Consider the following 20,445-nt stretch of genomic DNA (forward strand, 5'->3'; position numbering starts at 1 on the left):
ATTCATCACATATTGAAAGGAAAATCTTTTAAGTAAAGACACAGTAATATATATTGGAATACGAAATTTTGCAGAAATCATTAATTAACAAGAAAGATTCATAAAAATCCTTATAAAAACTAACAAAACGAACATAAACAAATAAATATATTGTTATAAAACTCAATAAGTGAATTTTCTTTCAGAAACGTGTTGTTTTAATTACAGAAATAAAACTGCATAAGGTTTATTTATCATTTCAATGGCATGGATCTTGATCATTTTGATCTCTTAATGTATAGCATACTTTTTGGGTAATATTACCTTTAAAATTCTTGTAAAGTGTATGTAAAGTGTTTAAATTTTGTATCTCGGCTTAAAACTAATGAATCCAAGTATCAAAGGATCTTAATGACCTTATACGCTTTTGAATTTTACTTTTCCAAGCAAGCAATGTTATTCCCGTTTGAATTGATAATCTTAAATGCCCGTTTTTTTTTTGGCCCAAGTTTTTAATCAAGGAACAGCCATCAAAAGTCAGCACCTAAAAATGGCATACAAGCACTTGGCCTAAAACTGAACTTCCTGATAAGAAGTAAGCCAACTCTTGAGCATTGATTTATTTGTGTAATCACGCACGCTGGTAGGTCGAGGTCAAATGTGTAAGACAGGGGCTAGAAATCTGGCACCCACTTACCCCCGAAAGTGGAGCCCAAAACCCATTAAGTGGCACCATTCGGCAGTCGCCATCCCGGGTGACTTTGAAAGTTGCAGCCATCGCAATCGGAGTCCCACGCCCACGCCTGGAATCCCGGATCGGTCACGAATGAAAGCCAGGCACGCAAGTTTACTCCAACGCTTTGGGGGAAGGCCGCAAGCACTTGAAAACACTTGTTGTATGTCAAAGCCGGAGGCCCAGACATCAATCACAATCACAATATAGCGTCTGGCTATGGCTTTCCAATCTAGGCGGGAGCAACAGGTGCTGCCCTGGGAAACTCCTCCACTTGGTCCCCCGTCCCCGTTTTGATGGGGGGAGGATGGGGGAGGAAGAAAATGCCGCGTGTCCGTCAGTCGAGCTGAACTCAAAAACAACCGTCAACTAGGCGACTGTCAAATGCGCCACGTATCCGGATTATCGATCAAACAGCAGCGACTTTACGCCAATTTCTGGGTCTCCGTTCTGGCGCAGACACATATTGGATTTCAAAGGCTGCGGAACAGAATCGCAGCGCTGCACCTGCGGCACTTGGATTAGCTTAAGATAATACCAACATGGATGACCGCACCATAGACTCGATTTTCCTGGGCTCCCTGGAGTCCCTGCCGCCGGTTAGCTCGAAAATCGTGCGCATCTTCACCAGCTCCACGTTCACGGGTCGGTCAACAAACCAAAGCCATGTGTGGCTGTGTGGTGTGAATTTGTTATGTAATCCGGATTTTCCGCAGACACCACCATGGAGCGGAACACACTGATGGCCAAGTGCTATCCCCGGATCAAGGACTACTGTCGCGAGAAGCACGGCCTGGAGTTTCAGGTGGTGGACATGCGTTGGGGTGTGCGAGACGAGGCCACCGACGATCACATGACCACGGAGCTTTGCATGCGCGAGATCAAGAACTGTCAGCGACTCTCAATGGGACCGAACTTCATCGTGTTCCTGGGGCAGAAGTACGGCTACCGGCCCATTCCCACGTACATCGTGTCCTCCGAGCTGGCCCTGATCTGCGAGGAGCTGACCTCGATGGGCGTGGACCGCGCCATCCTCGATCTGTGGTACAAAAAGGACAGCAATGCGGTGCCACCCATCTCGGTGCTGCAGCCCATATCCTCTATTTTAATTAATTTCAACAACAAGGTAAGTTCTTTGGACGAAGTTTTGATAAAGTTAAGTGAATAAAAAAATAAATGAAGTCCTCAAAAACGTAAATCAAATGTTACCCGAGGTGTGTAAAAGACGAGTGTTGTGGGATAAAAATATAAAGTGAAGTGTTTTATTTATTATCATTTTATACATTTTAAAAGACACATTTTAAATGTATTATCTTTACTAGTCGGCATATGTATTTTGACCAAACATTTTTTACATTATTGTCAAAATACTAAAGCCAGTACATGATACAACAAATTAATTTATATATTTTTACGTTTCAATGAATAAATATTTGTTTTCTTATTTTTAAGTTTGTGTAAGTTATATAAAAGGTAAAAAAATTAAAAAAACATTTTTAACAAAAGTTTAAGAAAATAATATGCACAATTTTTCTTTTACCAAAATACAGTCAGTAAGAATAATGTGTAACATAGTTTATTACGAAGTCTTCAAGGGAATAAATTGGTTTCCCTACTCTTGATTTAAAATAAACTAAGGTCAGGAAAAAAGTAGATTTATGCTTTAAAACTATTAAAAGACCATTATTCCCAGCGCGTGCCCAAGCTGCAGGCGGAGGATCAGGCAGTCTGGTGGGACACCCTCAACAAGATGCAGAAGCTGCTGCGCAAGGCGGCCGCCTCTTTGGGGGCCAGCAACAAGATGTCCAAGGAGGATGTGCACAACTACTTCATGTCGGGTGAGTTCGTAGCGCTTAGGGAGTAGCAATCGTAGTGGTAGCTGAACAAACATTGACCCGCGTTTAGTGACGGAGCGGGAGGTGATCAACGGAATTTTGAATGTGAAAAACACGAAGAACCATTGCCTGTCGTACGTGAGGTATATCAACAACATAAATCTGCAGAACCTGAAGAAGGCCTCGCTGTTCGTGGACATCATCAACCGCAGCCTGGACACGGAGTCGGCCAAGTTGCTAAGCGACCTGAGGGACACCCGACTGCCGGCCAAGATCGAGGCCGTTAACGCCCAGAAGTAAGGCAGAAAGGGAGCGCCGAGGAGACGGAACAGGATGCTAATAGGGGGGGGGCGGACCCTTGGCACTTTTCAGATACACCGTGGAATGGATCGGACGGGAGGGACTGGACATTGAGACGCACGAGGAGTACCTGAATCATTTCATCTCGCACTTCTATAAGAACGTGGTGAAGCTGGTGGATAGGGCGATGCGCAAAGAAGACTCCAGTGCACAGGGGCAGATAGTAACTGAGATCCTTCAGCATCTGCACGCTTGCAACAATTCGGTCAAGATATTCTACGGGCGCGAGGAAAGTTGCGAACGTATCAAGCGCTACATGCTGGGGGATTCAGATAAGCCACTTGTCCTTTTCGGCGACGGAGGCTGCGGCAAGACCTCACTGCTCTCGAAGAGCGTTGCCCTCGTGGCCACCGAATGGTTCGCCCACGCGCGGCCCATCAACGTCATCCGTTTCCTGGGCACAACGCCGGACTCCAGTGCCTTGACGGCCACCCTGATTTCCATCTGTCAGCAGGTGAAGTCCATCCAAAATCCAGCCACCATTGGGAGCTCCCCCAAAACTAACCCTAACCGCTTCTAACCTCTTACTCTCTTACGACACACACACACACCTCCCCCTCCCCCCTCAGATCTCTTACAACTACATGCTACCCTTCGAGAACATACCCGATGATCTTGTCCCCTTAACAGCACACTTTAAGCAATTACTAACTTACGCCAGCCCCGCCCAGCCGCTGACCATCTACCTCGACTCAGTCGACCAGCTAACGGGCACCCAAGACTCGAACAAGGTATCCTGGATACCGACGCGTCTGCCTGCGCACTGTAAGGTGAGCCCTCTTCCCCGATGAGGCTGTGGACTACAGGTCCACTTCCTCGCTTTTCTACTTTTACCTCTTTGTGCATGAAACTCGAAATACTTTTCTCTAACTCCTAAGCGCATGATATTTAACCGATTTTGTAAATACAAATGTGTTTCGCCCTCTCTGACACTGTACAAATTTCTGCATGTTACTTTTACTTTCTTCTAAATCGTTGATACCTTTGCACTTATACCAAATCCAGCATTGAATTATTGTGGATACTTGAACTCCTCACTTCACAAATACCCTCTTGTAATTTTTATTGTATAAAATATTTATATAAAATATACTATCTTATATATTTTATAAATTCTAAAATAGGTTAAATTTAAAATGGTTAAACGAATTAATTGTGAAACTTTTAAACGACCTTCCGCAGACTTCTAACTTTAAGGTTTTATATAACAGAGCATTCAGCATTGACTATTTTCCTTATTGAGACTAGATACTGTGACGAATATAAGCTATTTCTCTATTTTGTAAGGATTACTTATCCACACAACTAAACAAGCTCAATCCCCTGCTTCAGTCCAATTTCATCAGCATTACTCATACGCCCTGTATATACACTGCATGAACCCGCATGCCCAAACTCTGAAGGGAAACTGTGTAAGTTTTTCCAATTGCTTGACCTGTGCGTGCTAAGCAAAATCACTCGACACTCAACCACCAAAGAGCAATCGCAGGCACCTCTCCCAAAACGACACCGCAAGGAAGCCGTTCTGCATGAGGCGATCCTCGCTTGGTATCCACACCCACTGCCATCCTTTGGCCAATGTCCTTGTATACAGATCCCAATCCGATTGCTTGCAGATCATCATCTCGTGCGCCAACGAGCCGGCCAATCCGACGGTGTCCCACGAGTACCATGTCCTGTGCAAGATGATCGACGTGGAGGAGAACTTCATTGAGGTGACCGCCCTGGGCGAGGATCTGGCCATGAACGTGATCAAGATGTGGATGAAGACGGCGTGCCGGGACCTCAACAACTACCAATGGCGACTGGTGGCCAATGCGATTAGCAAGTGCTCGTTGCCGATTTTCGTGAAGCTTGTCTTCGCGGAGATTTGTCGCTGGCGCAGCTACACGCGTCCCCAGGAGACCCACCTGGCCAACACGGTGATGGACTCCATCATGCTGCTGTTCGAGCGGGTGGAGAAGCAACACGGCCGCATACTCGTCTTCCACGCCCTGGCCTACATAACCGCCTCCAAGTCGGGGCTATCGGAGAGCGAACTGGAGGATCTCATTTCGCTGGATGACAAGGTGCTGGACGATGTCTACCAGTACCATCTGCCGCCCACGCGGCGTATTCCGCCGCTCCTCTGGACCCGTATCCGCAACGATCTGCCCAACTATCTGAGCGAACGCGAGGCGGACGGGGTCAACGTGATGAACTGGTATCACCGGCAGTTCCGGGACACCGCCAAGGAGCGCTACTTCAAGAACATGAACATGGCCATTTACTTTCACTCCATGATTGCGGACTACTATCTGGGCATCTGGGGCGGCGGGGTGCCCAAGCCGTTCAAGTTCACCGAGATTCAGCGGCACAGATTTGGGCTGGCGGACAAGGAGGGCTCGGCGGACCGCAAAGTGCCCATCCAGCCGTTGGTTTTCAGTAGCAAGGACGGACTGTCGAAGCGCTACAATCTGCGCAAGGTGAGTTGGGGAGATTCAATACTACATACTCCCACTGAATTAATCCTCATATCCTAACAGTTTGGCGAGCTGCCTTTTCACTTTGTCCGCTCGCGTCGCTTCAAGGATCTGTTCGAGCACGTCCTCTTCAACTACGACTGGCTGCACGCCAAGCTCTCCAGCTGTCCGCTGCAGGCGGTGCTGGCGGATTTCGAGGATGCGTCCAGCAACACGGACGACAAGGAGGCCAAGCGGGAGCTGATGCTGGTCTCGGATGCCCTGCGCCTGGGCGGGGCCATCCTGGCCATCTATCCCAATATGCTGGCGCCGCAGCTGGTGGGACGACTTCTGCCCGAGATTGGTGGCAATCCCAACATCAAAATGCTGCTGCGGGCCTGCGATCGCAGTGGTCCCAAGGACTGCGCCCTCATTCCGGTCAATCATTGCCTGCACACGCCAGGAGGACCACTAAAGGTAGATGGTATACACAAATTGGTTGGACACTTGATCTTAATCCCAGTTTGATGCGAACAGTACTCCCTGGAGGGTCACCAATTCGCGGTGTTTGCCTTCTGTTTGACCAGCGACATGCGCTACATGGTCTCCATATCCACGCACTTCATCACCTTTGACCTGTCCACTTCGGATCTGACGCGGGACGTGAATCCCGGCATCGAGGGCATTATGCAGCAACTGGTCCTAAGTCCGGACAACAAGTGGGCCGCCGCCTACTCCAACAACAACCAGACGGTCCTCTTAAACATGCTCTCCAGCGAGTTTGTGGTGATCAACAGTCCCTTCGAGGAGTCCCACGGACCAGTCAGCGGCCTCTATCTGCTCAATCAAAAGTAAGCTTTTTTCGGGATCTTACGGGTTGGTAATCCTATTTTCTTTCAGTTTGTTCATCACCTGCAAGCTTCGGTGGGCTCAGTTCGATATGCGCGGCAATCTGGTAGACACCTTCGATGTACCTGGCGAAAATGAGGATTGGGAAATCCTAAGTAAGTACAAATCCTACCTCTTAGGATATGACATACATATAAATTAAATGGAAATGGGATAAATTAGACTATTATTAAATTAAATTAAATATGAGTGATTATTTTTTAAACGTATAATATATCTGTCACGTTCATGGTCTCAGCATATGTATTTTTTAATGTTGTTACACCATTTGTATAAGGGTTTTCAAATTATTTTAAAAAATATTTACTTGACAGAAGCAGAAGAAGAAAAGAATAAAAATAAATAAAAATTGCTTATTAAATAATGTTTTTCCCAAACAATAATTGCAAATTATTTCACAAACAAATATATAATATATAATACTTATACACTTCTAGATCGGGTTCACCTGATTTAGGGAGATCATATCTAAATTTGTTATATATGATTTAACATGGTACTTACCCTTATCTCTCCAGATATGGAGTTCTTTACCGCTGCGGACTACAACGTGGTCTTCTGGTCGGGCTCCATCAACGACATGCGCCTGAGGCTGGACTCGTGTCGTAGTGGCCACTACTCCAACTCCCAGCGACTGTTCAGCGCCATGGTCATGAACAAGGAGAGGACCAGGGCATACGGCTGTGCCAACGAGGAGAACTTCGCGGTTTCCGTGTTCGACTTCGTCGAGGACAAGGCCACAGGAGAGATCTGCTGGACTCTGGTGGAGGACCTGCCGCGGTACGAGAACGACGACAAGGAGATGCTGCTGCAGTTGCGCCTCGACCAAAACGATCGCATGCTGCTGGGAACTGCGGGCAAGGGGTTTGTGATCTGGGACTTTGGCAGCCGGGACAAGGACTCGGAGGCGGAATCCCGCTTAAGGGAGGGCGCACTGTACCTGCCACTTCCCCACGGAGTGCGCAACATCACGACCCGGATCATGCAGTCGAACTCCATCATGGTTAGCTCCAAATTGGACTACGCCGTGGCCGGAGTGCGTAAGAATCTGTACGTTTGGTGTCTCACTTCCGGGCAGCTGGCAAAGGTGCTGGACGCCCACTTCGGGCGCATCATTCAGCTGGAGCCGCTGACCATCGGGAACTGGAACAACCTTGTCACCTCGTCCATCGACCGATCGGTCAAGGTGTGGAACATCAACAACATCTTCGAGAAGGTCCATGTCATTGATCGCCACGAGCTGCAAATCGACGACATCAGTCTGTCCGAGGTGGACATGGCGGTGACCGTCACCCGCAGCTGTGTGGGCGTCTGGGAGACGCGATCCGGTCGCCTGCTGGCCAAACTGGCCGACAGTCCCCTGGGCGCCATCGTCACCCATGCCGAGATCACGCCGGACGGCCGCTACATCATCTCCTCCGAGACGGGCAAGTTCCTGGTGTGGAACCGTGTGTCCGAGCAGGTTGTTTTCCGGGACGACCAGCCCGGCATCCAGCAGATCACGCTGATGGACTACGGGTACAAAGTGCTCACCGTCTCCGTGCCGAACATCAACCAGCGGGACATTCTGGCGGCTGCTGCTGGCGGATCCGCGGATGAAGCCAACCGGCTGACGGCCATAACCACTATGCGATCGGTGCCAGGTGAGTAAGTTTATGATTGCACCCATCTTGCCTGCTTAAATTCTCTTCTAAAGAGGGCGCCATCCTGTTCCGGTTCGACTTTCCCATACGGATGATCACGGGCATGCCATTCCGGCAGTCGGTTATTACGGCGGACAACGCCTACATCGTGGTGGTGACCGTGGACAAGTCCAACAAGGATTGCCTGGGCGTGTACAGCGCCACGAACGGGGCCTTCGTGTCCAAAATCCTGCTGAAGGGCTGCTCCATCAAGGAGGTGATCTCGCTGGTGCCGATGCCGCACAAGGCCAACCAGGTGGCCGTGATCAGCAGCGAGAAGGGCAGTGTGATGGACATCAAGACGAAGAAGCACGTCCGCTCCATCGCCAAGTGGGGCGGCAGCATCACACGGGATGGCAAGTGCGGCCTGTATGCGCCCACTCGCGGCGGACTGGAGATGCTGGAGCTGCGCAAGGGCACCACGGTGAAGACCTTCATACCCAAGGTGGCCGAGGGCGTCTTCTCGGTGATCTGCATCTTCACGGAGAACGACGAGTACGTGGCCTACTACCACAGCGGTCGCAAGACCATACGCGTGTTCCGCACCGGGGACACCGAGATGATAGCCAACTACCGTCTGCAGGCGGAACTCACGGCGATCAAGAGCAGCAAGGACGGACGCGCCATCGTCCTGGGCACCGTGGACGGCTGCATGTCTGTGCTGGCCATCGTGGATCCCAAGAAGGAGGAAATGAACGATTTCCTTAACGACTTGCCCTCCCGCGACGAGAACTGGAAGGCCAAGCTGGCCAAGATGAAGGCGCGGGTGGGCTTCAAGGCTGCCATCCGAGTGGCCACCATCTCCTCGCGCTACGCGAAGACCAGCAAGGGAGAGGACGGCGAGGAGGAGCTGCTGACGGAGATCACCGAGGACGTTGTGGTGCCAGTGGCCGACTAGCTTGGTTAGCCGATTTATAAATATAACATTTATTTTCGCATATAGTTCATGAGGATGTTACAAAAATACGCTGCGTGTCTACTGTGTGTGTGTGTGTGTGTTTTGTGTGTGTTATCCTGCGTGTACTGCGTGCTTGCGGCATCGAAATCAGTGTGAGTGTGTGTTGTGTGCGGGTAAAACTGAAAGGGCCTTAAACTAAACAATGGTTAGGGGGTAACTGCTAGTTGGTAAAAAACTACGGTTAGCTAATACGAGTATAAATTAGGAGCTTTTTGGCGCGCACTAAGCCCAACGCTTGGCTTGAAACAATTTGAGGCGTGTTGAGAGTGTTGAAAACATAACCAGACATACATAATAACAAGAATCGATTCTAGTGGGCGCGTGATGCAAAACAATGACAATGACCTTTCAAGTGTACACAAACCTTTAACATGCTACTGCTTTCACTGATAGTTTAAACGAAATAGCGTTGGCATACATAAACTAACAAGCTGTCTACTGGAACCCGGTCTCTCTCGGTCACAATCGCCACTTCAATCTCAACTTAGCCAATCGAATCAAATCAAATCGAATTGAATCGCATACGGAACACAACTCAGTGCTAATACATAGACCGATCAATTGTTATTAGTACAAGTACAATACATTGTTGAAGGAGACATAGTAATAGTGTTATCTGTTAATTATTGTTACTGTTGTTAACCTGCTTTTGACACCCACTGCTAGCTGCTGTTACCACACATTATTACCGTGGATATATATATGTGCCGACTTGTAAGCATATAACTATGTTAAATAAAAAATGATTCATGTAGTTAACGAGGCCTGGCTCGATCAGTGTGTTTTCAGTGTGTCTCTGATTCTGTATAATTGGTTAGCTGCCGCCGTTTGTAGCTAAGGATTGCCAGCTACGGGAAACGCACAGCTTATTGGGCATGATTCTCCTTCTTGATCTGGGCTAGCTTTGCCTGGAGATGCTGCAAGCGATTAGGCGACATGTCCCGCTTCTGAAACAAATACATTTATTATTTGCCAACTATTTCCGCACTGTTTGCACTCACATCTCGCTTGATAAGCGACGCCTTCTGTGAGTTCATGCCGTTCAGGCAGAGATTCTCGTCCACCACCTTGTTGTCCAGCATGTGAGATCCATCGTCTGCTGAACGGGCGGAGGCCAGTTTGCCGGCCCCGCCTCCGCCGGACAAGTGATACTGCAGGCGGTCCATCCAGAAATCGGCATCATGCGCGCTGTTCTGGTGGTTGACATCTGTGAGATAAGAACGAGTAGCGGCTGCAGTTCGTCGGATTTAAGACACATTTATTAATGCATGTGCATGTGATTAGTAAATGAAATCGATTGTTAAACGTTCCGTGCGCAACCCTTACCCGTGCGATTGTCCGGCGCCTGTGCAGAGCCGGCGTTCTGGTTGCGCTCGATCTCGGCCAGACCCTCGTCGATGTACTTGTGGAAAGTGGCACTTGAGCCCTGGAGGAAGGTGCTCAGATCAATATCTGGGTGTTGTTGCTGCAATGTTGTAGAACAATGCCTTAGCATAAACATCAACAAGAATATCTTAAAAACACACACCTTAAACTCGTAAAGCTTTTGCAGACCTTGCTGCTTGGTATCCCTATCCGAGATAAGCTTAAAGATCTGCGATACTGTGTCGTGGGTTTGGTGCGAAATACGCTTGGCGGCAATCTCCTTGGCTCTCTGGGGCGATGCTCCAATTACTGCTGCAGAGCCATCCTTCTGGAAATTCTACAAAGGCATATGGGCTTAAGAATAATCATAAGTCCTTTATAAAATTATCTAAAGAACCCACCTTGAGGATGCGTATTAAATACGTGTGCAGCTCCGAGTGTGTGGGAATCTGGTTGAGGTGCTGCAGAATGGCGTTACCCTTAACCTTTGCCATGTTGTGCAGAATGGTCTTGATCGTTCGCATCGGAGTGTCCGACGGTCGATTCTGCCACCAGGTACTGGGCAAGGCCAGCATAAACTCGTGCACCTCCATAATGACGGCGTCGTAGTTCAGCTCGTTGCTGCGCTCTGGCAACATCTTAACGTTTCGCCAGATGCACTTCATCAGCAGATCTGTGAACTTGGGTAGCTTGGCCTCAGGGCAAGTCTCGCGCAGCAGACGTATCAAAGCACTGTAATGGTTTTTGAGTAATTTAAACGATGCGACCTAACCACTGTCCATTTAAACTTACCAGTTTAAATTTGTAAAATCGACCTTATCCAACACTTTGAGGCAAATGCCATTTATAACCTTATTATACTGACTGTCATCGCCCACGGCCAACTTGGGATCGGCCATCAGGTTTAGCAGCGCCGACATAAGATTTTTAATGCAGGCCACGCTCAGCGTTTTGCCCAGAATGTTGGCATGGAAAAATGTATACAGAATGGATAGTAGCGGCTGGTATACGACCACGGATTGAGCCGATGGTATCTGTGAGAGATTCTGCAAGCCGAAATCGAATGGTAATTGCTAAAAAAAAACCTGCATAATAACTATGTACTATGTACCTTGAACTGTGCCAGCACATTCTGAATAAATATTTCCTCGTAGTCACGCATCACGGCCTGCTTCTCGGGAACCTCGATGATGGCGCCCAGCTCGTTAATAGAGGCGCGAGCCTTCAGCGTGTCCGTGCTGCTAACCCCCTTAATCACCTTGATCAGGTGCGGATCGTGCTTGGGCAGAACATCGGCCAAGCTGGAGGTAGGGAAAATAGGAGTAATGAATCGGGTTTATGAGCCAGGCAAATGGAACACCTACTTTGGTATGTTATTCTCCAGTTGCTGGGGCACCTGCTGGTGCTGCAGACGCATGGGACTGCGGTAGGGCGAGATGCCACTTGTCATGCCGCCGGTGGACGACGGAGACGTGGTCAGGGTCTGCTGCATGTAGTGCTGCCGCGAAATCAGGCGATCGAACTTCTCCTGTGGATAGTGAACACCGGCGCGAGTCGGCCTCACCCTAATGGGCTCGTCCAGCGACGAGATGTCCACATTCAGCAGTGGCTTCTGTTCCATTTGGTCCACGCGGACCCAGTCTTTTTCGATGTCGCTTATTACCTGCGAGTCTAGGCCGAAGGGACCGCTTGGCTTCTGTTGCTGGGCCTGCTGCTGCAGCTGTTGCAATTGCTGCTGAAGTAGAAGCAGCTGCGACGATGGCGCCTGGTCAAAGGTTCTGGGGATTGTGGGAGGAAAGAAAAGCGTTAGCGCAACTGCGAAAACCTAATTGAGCTTGGTACAAGAAAAGCAATGACGAAAATGTGAACAACAAAGGCGAAGGCGACTTTATACACAATCACGCCAGCAAGCAACACAAAAACAAATGAACAAACGACACACTAAGTATAAAGAAAGCCACTTTACGCCTGTCGAGTCAGGGAGTTCAAGTAGGCAACCACATTGGTGGCACTCCGCTCCGTCAGGTTGCTCTGCCCACGCGCATTTAACTGCCGCTGCAAACTGAGTCAATAAAATAAAAATATAAACGATAATCAACAGAAAACCAACTGAAATCAACGAAATTAAAAGGTTACATCTACTGATATGTCCGAGGTTGGAAACCACTCTAAAACGCAGTAAGAAACATGTACGAGGGCACGCAAATGGTTTGTTGTCCATCTAAAAGTACCTTTTAAGTATTTGTCATTGCAATTCATAATTCTAATTTGATTGATTTCTTTCAAATTATTTTGACAAATATATTACACGATTGATTAAACCAAAGCCACAAATAAATTACAAAATAAACACAAATACGCAAGTCATAAGTGCTTCCTGTTTTGGAATTTCGTTGTGTTGGACGACATGGTTTGGATTGAAAGGGTTTCTCGCGCTTTGTTCACAATGCTGGCAGCAGTTTCCAACCCTCGGCTGCTTAGGGCACCCAACAAACTAAGTAGATAATTGGCCAGTATCTAGGGTCGAGGGAAATTGGTTTTAAAAGTCAGCCCCGCACACTTACCCCTCCTCGTCGGGTGGCGGCAGCTCGTCGCAACCGTTGCCCACCTCTGCATCTTCGATCTCGATGCTGTCTTGTCGCTGAGTTGTGGTGGGCCTGCCGCTGGCGGGCATATCGACAGAGGCCGGAGGCGTTGGCTTCTTCGTCTTCTTGGCCCGTTTGATGCGCTCGTCGAGCATGGACAGATCCTTCTCGTTGAGATGGCCAATCATCTTGTAAGTCTTCTCGCCGGACAAGAAGAACACCTGCACGATGCAGTTGAGAGCTGCGTTGCGCACAGAATTATCTCGGTCGGAGATCTGGCGGGCAATCTCCCGGACTGCCGCCTGGGGGGCGATGCTCATGCCGTAGGTCTCAATCAGAAAGGATAGTTCGTCCAGGCACTCGGTTCGCTGACGGGCGTTCTTAGACTTAAGACCCTCCATCACATAAGCAAAAACCTTGACGTAGGGAAACACCAAGATAACTTGCCGCAGGACGCGACGTACGCCATTTCGGACTGCATCCTTGGGATCTCCGATCTGCAAATGCACAAAGCCGTTTAGGAACTTCCGCTAGCTCCCGTATACCCAGTCTTACCTTCAAAAGCAGATGGGGCACAAAGCAACTGCCCTCGTTTTCGGCCAGAATGTATTCCTGGTCAATGAGCATCTGGAAGACCTGCACCAGATATTCGAGACCCTTAATCAGCACAGAAGGGTTCGTATCATAGAAGCGCAGCGTCAGCCATTTGAGGATCAGGTCCAGATTGCACACCAGTGCCTTGCTGTTGCCAGCCAGATCTTCGCTTAACTGCTCGATGACTTTCAAGTGATAGCTGGAAGGGAATTCAAGGGGTTATCACTGGAATTCAGCAGTGATGGCCGTAGGACTCACCGAAAATCGTCGTGGAACATGTTGGCTATCAGCGCCTTGTTTACATTGGCCGTCATCATCTGGTCGCGTAGCAAATCGGTAAATTCCTCGCGTGGTGTTACGAAGGTCCATTTGAGCACCTTCATTTTCTGCTCGTCCAGCAGTCGCTGGTTCTTGGAGTTGTTAGCAGTCAGGAGCGGCGAAAGGTCGATATCCTCGTCCTTCTTTCGCGCAGGTGCCGGCAATTTGTCCTGCCCTCCGGCAGCCCTGGCGGAGGCACTCTTCTGGACACCAGCTGCCCCGCCAGCACCGCCGCCACGCACTGTCTTTGCCTTCGGCTCCTCCGGTATCGGAGCCTGCTGCTTGCCCTTGGGCAGCGGTTTTACCGGGAGATTGGGGCGCGCCTTCTCTAAAGCCGCATATATATCTTTTTAGAGGCGGGCTTCTGCTTGTCCAGGGCTCGATTCAAAGCATCAAATCCGAGGTGGATCATGATTCCCAGTACTGCCTCGTTGGCGTTTTTGCGTACTTCGGCATTTCGGTCGCAGATGTGGGCGTAAAGATGAGGCACCATTGAATGCAGATCCTCCTTCGACACCGACTTGGGGGGAAGGCCTGGCAGCTTGTCTGCCAGCCAAGCCCACAGTTCGGTCTTCAGAGCTGGTGATCCGCCCTTGAGGGCATCCGCAATCATTTCGCTCTCGAAGAACTCCTTGTAGCCACCCTTCTCGCCAAAACTATTGATGCAGTTGAGGGCGGCGGCCCGCACGAAACTCTTGTTATCCCCCAGGGCGTGTAAGAATCCAGGGAACAGGGTGCGCACATGGTTGCGACAGCCAGCGCCCATGGCCGTGGCAAGCTGCTCGCAAATGGCCAGTGTCGTCTGGGCAATCTTGGCATTGGAGTCGACCAGGCGGTGGGCCAGAGCAGGAGCTAAGTCTCCGATGCTGGGCTTGATCAGCCGCGCCTCCGATATTATAGCCTGCAGCTTAGTCAGTCCCTCGTTCCGAGTCTTCCAATCCTTGTCCGACATTTCCTTGAGCAGGGCCTCCGTAATCTGCGGCGCAATGTCAACGCGGGGTAGAAGATCAGCCATGTTGATTGGCTCCTCCTCTCCGGCTGCTCCACCATCGTCGTCCTCATTGTCCGGCGAACTACTGGTTGCTCCGCCGCTGCTACGTTGGACTCCTCTAACAGGCTTTGGCGGTTTTTCACCCACGTTCTTGTCAAACTCGACCTGGATCTGGGACTTCAGGGCGGGCTTTTCGCTGTCGAAGAACATCATCAGAGCATTGCCCATATACATGGACATGGTGCCCACGAGTTGGATGGCAGCAGCACGAACTGTTGGATTGGTGCTCTGCACTCCCTTACGTACATCCTCGATTAAAGTCTTTGGCTGCAGTTGGAAGCCGAACTCTGTGATGGATTTGCCCACCCAATTGAAGGCCTCCGATTGCACTTTCGGTGACTTTTGCTCGAAGGCAAAGCTCAGCACTTTGCCAACGATGTATTCCAGTTTAGTGGCTTCAGCAAAAGCGGACAGAACATCAGCGGCAGTTGCTCCATTCTTGGCGTCAGCTAACTTTTCGGTTATTTCGTTGACCACCAGATCCACGGTTGTCGTGGTCAGCGGATAGTTCTCGGCCACGCTGCGGATTATGTCCAGCTTAAACTTGAGTACCTGGAAGTTCATTTCTTTAAGGCCGGGCTTGCGGCCGCTGATTGTTCGGATCAGGATCTGTGAGATGCCCGCCTGTTTTGCATCGAAGCCGGTGATTTCGCCTAGGAGCTGCTCCACAGCGGCCAGGCGATTCTTCCAGTTGGAATCCACCAATCCGTTAAGTATGTCGGCTGGCAAAATTTCATCGGCCTTTTCCTGCAAATCTTCGGGCGTTAATTCACGTTCCGTGGCTAGGGCTTTTCCAGCCGCCTTAGAACTCGCAGCTGGGGCAGATGCAGCTCCACCCCCTGAGCCTGCCGTGGGCTTCTTCAGGACCTTGCGAGCCCCTGTAGTGGCCGGTCGGGACACTGGCTTGGGATCCACACTTCCCGCCGTGGTCTTGGCAGGAGCAGAGGCTTTCGCAGCCGGTGCTGATGCAGGTCGCGCCTCCTTCTTCGGACCAGCAACCTTTATCTTTATCTCCGCCTTATCGTGGCACTCCTTAATCTTGACCATCTTGAGGGGATCGACGTCGGCTAGCAGTGGAGTCACCGCCTTATCACCCATCAGTTTCATGAGAGTGCCCAGGGCTTCGGCGCTGCTGTCGCGGACCGTTGGATCCGGCTCGTTAAGCGTTTTCACCAGACTGGTGGTCAGAAGCTTGAGCAGCTTCTTGTTTAGAGCGGTTGGCTGGGTGCGGGTCAGGGCACGGGCCAAGAACAAGGCCGTCTCGGATTTAACACTCGGGTTCTTGTTGGCAAGCGACTCCACAATCGACTCTTGCTGGGCCTCCAGTGAAGTGGATGCGTAGATGGCATCGATTGCCTCTCGAAGGGCTGTCACAACATTAGGTTTCTTCTCCTTAAATTTCTCCAAAAGGGATGGCACACAAGCCTGGAATAAAAGAAAGTATCTGTTAGTTTTTGTTTAAAGGAGAGTATGAGTCATCACTTACCGATGCGTAGTTAGAGAATCGCTTTGCCAATCCTTTTGCCAATAGAGCCAGGCATTTTCCGGCCATGGCCACAAGGACTACGTTGGAATCCTTGGTTATCACTTTTTTCAGGGCGCTCACTACCGTTCCGTACTCCCCGTTCTCAAGCTTTGGATGGTCAGTAAGCAACTTCTCCAGGACTTCCAGCGATTCCTTGCGCAGTGTCCACTTTTTCTCCTCCAGCTTGTCATAGAAGTCCTTGGGCATCTTGGAGAGTATGTCTACGGGATCAAGAAGATCCATGGGGTCGATTTCTTCGACGCCAGCCTCACCATCCTCTTCTATACCATACAAGTAGAGCCAAATCAGTATTACATTGATTAACCGGAATGAAGTCCTTACCATTATAGGCATCTTCGATGGCGGCTGCGTCTGCGATTTTTGCCTGCTTTTCTTGCTGTGATTTAAGATATCTAGACGGAAAAAAACTTCAGTAAGGAAACCAATTAAAAGTTGGGTAAAAACTGACCTGGAAGGCTCGACGCGTTCGCCTTTGAGCTTGTCAAACTCATCCTCCAGCTCTTTGAGCGTTACCTGGGGCAACGTTGAGATCTGTGCCTTCATGGCGGCTCCGATCCAGCGGAAGATCTCAACTGCCAGCTGTTTGCCTTCATCTCGGACCGCTTTATCTCGATCAGACATCAGTGGGGCCAGCTTTTTAATCAGCGGTTTTACGCCGACCACTTTGTGTCCGAACTCCCGAAGAGCCAGCGTAGTGGCCGCCACACAGGCGGACACAATCTTAGGGTTCTTGGCCTCCATGCCCTTGATCAGTTCCTCGACGACGGCATCTTGCTTCTCGATCTCTACGTACATGAGTGCCACCTGGACGGAGAGCTCCTTGGTCTTTGTCTTGGGCGCGGCAATGCACTTCTGGACAATGCCGGTCATCACATCGCCTACAGTGCGTCCGGCAAGGCCGCTGTTCTCCACAAAGATGAGGGCCGCCTCCAGGCCCTTCTCCTGGGCCAGTGCATTGGAGTCCACCACCATCTTCTTGATGAGGCCCGCAAACTTGGACCACTCCGGCGACTTCTCGTCGTCTAGCTCGCGGAAGATCTTAGCGGCCTCCTCATAGCCGTCGACGCGGGCTTTCCATAGTTTGTGCACACATCGCTCCTCCACCGGCAGCTTCTTGTACTCGGTGTCCTCGGCCATTGTGTGTGGTGCTCAGAACTCAACCCGATTTGGTCTGAGCAGTGGATTCTCCTCAGTGGTCTCTGTCGCAAGCAGTTGTCTCAACCAACATTCTTAGAGAAGAAAAAATATTATATAAAATCAAATCAAACCGAATTTCTTTCTAAAAATCAACCAAATCTCAATGAAGCAGAACTATTCTGGTTGTCAGGAGCCATCAAGCTAATGTTTCAAAATTGAGCTTAATGGTCGATGAAATGCCGGAGGCCAAGGAATCATCCGTCCGTTCCGCTCGAGAGGCGGCAAAGAGTAAATGGGTCGGCCATATTTAGATTGCCGCCCGTCCAACTGCAGTTATTTGGCAAGAAGAAATAGAAATAGGAGCGTGCGAATTTGGTTTTTCGGAAAAGGTTGGTTGGCTGTCACCAGGATGGGTGATATCATATCACAGAATAGCGCGCCTTATTTAGACAATATACATATCAGGGGCAGGGCAGCCTTCCCCCTCCGTCCCAAAAGGTGACATATACGCACACGCAAGCCTGTGACTGACTCAGTCTGGTATCTTTCGTGTCCCTACACGTAATATCAACAAAACAAAAATATCATTAAAATAATTAAATTATTCATACCCCTTGACAAATTTCTCAACATCTGTATATGGACTGATTATCTGTGCTCCAGTTTCAGAAGAGAATTCCATTAGTCGGATATGCCGCGCTTTGTTAACCACCCTCCCGCTCTCTCTCTCTCTCTCTGTCTTTCTTAAGCGTACTTTTAAGCTCTCACGCACACCGACGCTCTCTCGTTCGAATTAACGGATCGCGGGCAAGAACAAATGTTTCTCCTGCGGCTCTATACGTCTGGAAAATGCCGTCGTTTACCGTTCCAGCCAATTGCTAAACGTTGCTCTGACTTTCAATTTCCAGTGGCTGCTACTTGAGAGCCCCAGATGCACCAAATTCCGCCCATTTTAGCGACAAACAAAAAGCGACGCCCTGGACCGAAATCGCGATGCACTCAAGTGCATTCCGGAACACTCACCATCAGAATTAAGATCCAAGTACCGCCGAGCAGCGGGGGGCGTGGCAGGGGCTGTGGGGGCGGACAGCTGGCCAGTGGTAGCGGTTTTAAAGGGCTGCGCAATGCAATAACTTCGATTTTTCGCAGGCGACACACCAACACTTTCGCACTTAGGCACTCACACTAATTCGAGTTGAATTCACCGACGAGCTTTTTTACGGCTGCCAGCTGTGCAGCAACAATAAATAATAACTTAACTACGTTTTCACCACATCGAAGCACTTTTGTGCAGCGGAATTCACTCGGTTTCGCGTGAGGTAAATAAATAATAATTTTGCAGTTCTTCAGCAGCGTCGTCGCGCGCCAGTGTGACCGCCAGAAATAATCGATATAATACATGGAAAAATGGAAATAAAATAGCCGTATTCCACTTGCAAATATTTTCACACTTTGAAAAAAGAACTTTACCTTGCGGAGCAGCGGCTAAAGTTGGAAAATAGTGTAGTTACTTTACTGTACTTCAGAAAAGCCCCAACTCCCGATCATATATATTTATATTTTCAGGATCCATGTGTTTTGGGGTCCTGATTACGAGTAAATAGGTCAAAGTTTGCGTCAAGACTAATTGAAATACCCTTTTTTTTTTGTTTTGTGACCTTTTTTCGATTAAGTTAATATTTAACGAGTTATCGACCAAAATATGTTGATTTTTAACCGTCATTCAAAAATGACGGTCTGATCTGGCAACATCACCTAGATAGGTGATTTTAACGTTTATCGTTACATTATCGCTTTCGTGAATGTTATCTGAATAATATCGGTTTTCATGAATGCTATCGATATGCAACATATATAAGCAGGCAATGTTTAATTTGAATTTAAAAATGATAGGGCTTTGGGGCTTTTCGGCAGTACAGCTTGAATCCAATGTAAATATATAAAATCATATGTAAACTGTTATATAGAATTTATTGTGCCGCCGCTTTCGACGCGCGTTATTTCAAGCAGGTGTATGGTGTGTCCGCCCATAAACTCGAGCAGATCCACGCCCGACTCCTTGCCAATGTCGTCCATGCTGACGGGCAATGCCTGCAGTTTCCACTTCTTGAGCAGCGCCTCGATGGACCAGTCGGCGCTCCGCTCCTGGTATGTGAATATGAACTTGGCCCCGGCATTCCGTTCCAGCAGAAAGGCCACCGTTACCACAATGTCCTCGAAAACACTAGGATCGTAAAAGCAGTCGGCGGCAATGATGAGGTCCAGAGGTGGGAGTCGGAACACGCTGTTCAGCAGTAGGCCCCAACTCAGGCCCACCACATCGATGTCCACGCCCGGCTGCAGCTGGTTGGCCAGGCAGGACTTGCGGATGTGGGCCAGCGACTTGGGCAGGATGCAGTTGTCGGTGAGCACCACCTGGGCGCGGCACTTGGCGGCCAGAATGCCGGGCAGGGCGGTGCCGCTCCCCAGCTCCAGAATGCGCTTTCCGGCCAGTGTCTGTCGTCGTTCCCAAAGAAAGTGGGCTAGTACTGGGGCACAAGGCCACGTGTAGAAGGAGTACGCTCCCTGGAGCAGCTATGGGTTCATTTTTAAGGATTAGTTGCTGCGGGAACACCTGGTCCTCAATCTCACCTCGGGTATTTTGATCTCCAGTCGCTCGGCGGGGGATCCGCTGAAAACGAACTTACGGATGTGCTCGGCGGTGGCTGTGGCTGCCACAATGTCGTTGTCCTCGCTGCCGCTCTTCATGTGGAAACGCATTTTAACACGGGCATGCAGGAATAGTACTTTTTTTTATAAACTGTTGCTATTTTTTAGAGATTTGTTTACAACCTGTTTGATTAGTGATGCCAAAGCCGAAACGATACTATTATCGATAATGCTGGAGGTGAGCTTGGTAATCCGTGACTAACGCGAATACCGGCAATTCAAACAAAAATTTAATTAAAGTAA

At 49.3% G+C, this 20,445-nt stretch overlaps 3 protein-coding genes across 4 annotated transcripts; 1 reads left to right on the forward strand and 2 right to left on the reverse strand.

Annotated features, from left to right (window-relative positions):
• Positions 1-409: 409 nt before the first annotated feature.
• LOC128252519 (NACHT and WD repeat domain-containing protein 2) lies at positions 410-8,908 on the forward strand. Of its 2 annotated transcripts, XM_052980294.1 has the most exons (13): positions 410-574; positions 627-1,357; positions 1,429-1,838; positions 2,406-2,550; positions 2,618-2,843; positions 2,920-3,361; positions 3,477-3,677; positions 4,524-5,372; positions 5,433-5,825; positions 5,886-6,199; positions 6,249-6,352; positions 6,776-7,900; positions 7,954-8,908. In XM_052980294.1, exons 2-13 carry the CDS (start codon positions 1,255-1,257, stop codon positions 8,835-8,837), a joined length of 5,196 nt encoding a protein of 1,731 aa, XP_052836254.1. In that variant the 5' UTR covers positions 410-574; positions 627-1,254; the 3' UTR covers positions 8,838-8,908. The 2 variants fall into 2 exon arrangements, with proteins under 2 accessions (XP_052836254.1, XP_052836253.1); XM_052980293.1 differs by having other exon boundaries at positions 410-1,357.
• On the reverse strand, positions 8,843-18,890 carry LOC128252518 (protein mini spindles). Its single transcript, XM_052980292.1, is given in 17 exon segments — positions 8,843-9,844; positions 9,899-10,104; positions 10,224-10,362; positions 10,426-10,599; positions 10,664-10,994; positions 11,055-11,308; positions 11,374-11,563; positions 11,627-12,040; positions 12,229-12,324; positions 12,827-13,344; positions 13,403-13,640; positions 13,700-14,111; positions 14,114-16,235; positions 16,297-16,616; positions 16,678-16,748; positions 16,805-17,585; positions 18,517-18,890. Coding segments are annotated over 16 exon segments (6,255 nt in total). The 5' UTR covers positions 17,494-17,585; positions 18,517-18,890; the 3' UTR covers positions 8,843-9,763.
• Positions 18,891-19,447: 557 nt separating this feature from the next.
• Positions 19,448-20,417, reverse strand: LOC128258141 (histone-arginine methyltransferase METTL23). Its single transcript, XM_052989575.1, has 2 exons — positions 20,125-20,417; positions 19,448-20,067 (listed from the first exon to the last, which is right to left on the reverse strand). Exons 1-2 carry the CDS (start codon positions 20,251-20,253, stop codon positions 19,453-19,455), a joined length of 744 nt encoding a protein of 247 aa, XP_052845535.1. The 5' UTR covers positions 20,254-20,417; the 3' UTR covers positions 19,448-19,452.
• Positions 20,418-20,445: the final 28 nt, after the last annotated feature.

The sequence above is a fragment of the Drosophila gunungcola genome, chromosome 3R, assembly GCF_025200985.1.
Source record: "Drosophila gunungcola strain Sukarami chromosome 3R, Dgunungcola_SK_2, whole genome shotgun sequence".
NCBI lineage: Eukaryota > Metazoa > Arthropoda > Insecta > Diptera > Drosophilidae > Drosophila > Drosophila gunungcola.

Excerpts from the sequence above, each read along its gene's own strand:
- LOC128252519 (XM_052980293.1), top strand. The coding sequence starts at position 1,255 with ATGGATGACCGCACCATAGACTCGATTTTCCTGGGCTCCCTGGAGTCC. Across the intron at positions 3,678-4,523 it reads GTCTGCCTGCGCACTGTAAG|ATCATCATCTCGTGCGCCAA; the intron begins GTGAGCCCTCTT and ends GATTGCTTGCAG. Across the intron at positions 7,901-7,953 it reads CACTATGCGATCGGTGCCAG|AGGGCGCCATCCTGTTCCGG; the intron begins GTGAGTAAGTTT and ends TCTCTTCTAAAG.
- LOC128258141 (XM_052989575.1), bottom strand. The coding sequence starts at position 20,253 with ATGCGTTTCCACATGAAGAGCGGCAGCGAGGACAACGACATTGTGGCA. Across the intron at positions 20,068-20,124 it reads TGGAGATCAAAATACCCGAG|CTGCTCCAGGGAGCGTACTC; the intron begins GTGAGATTGAGG and ends ATGAACCCATAG.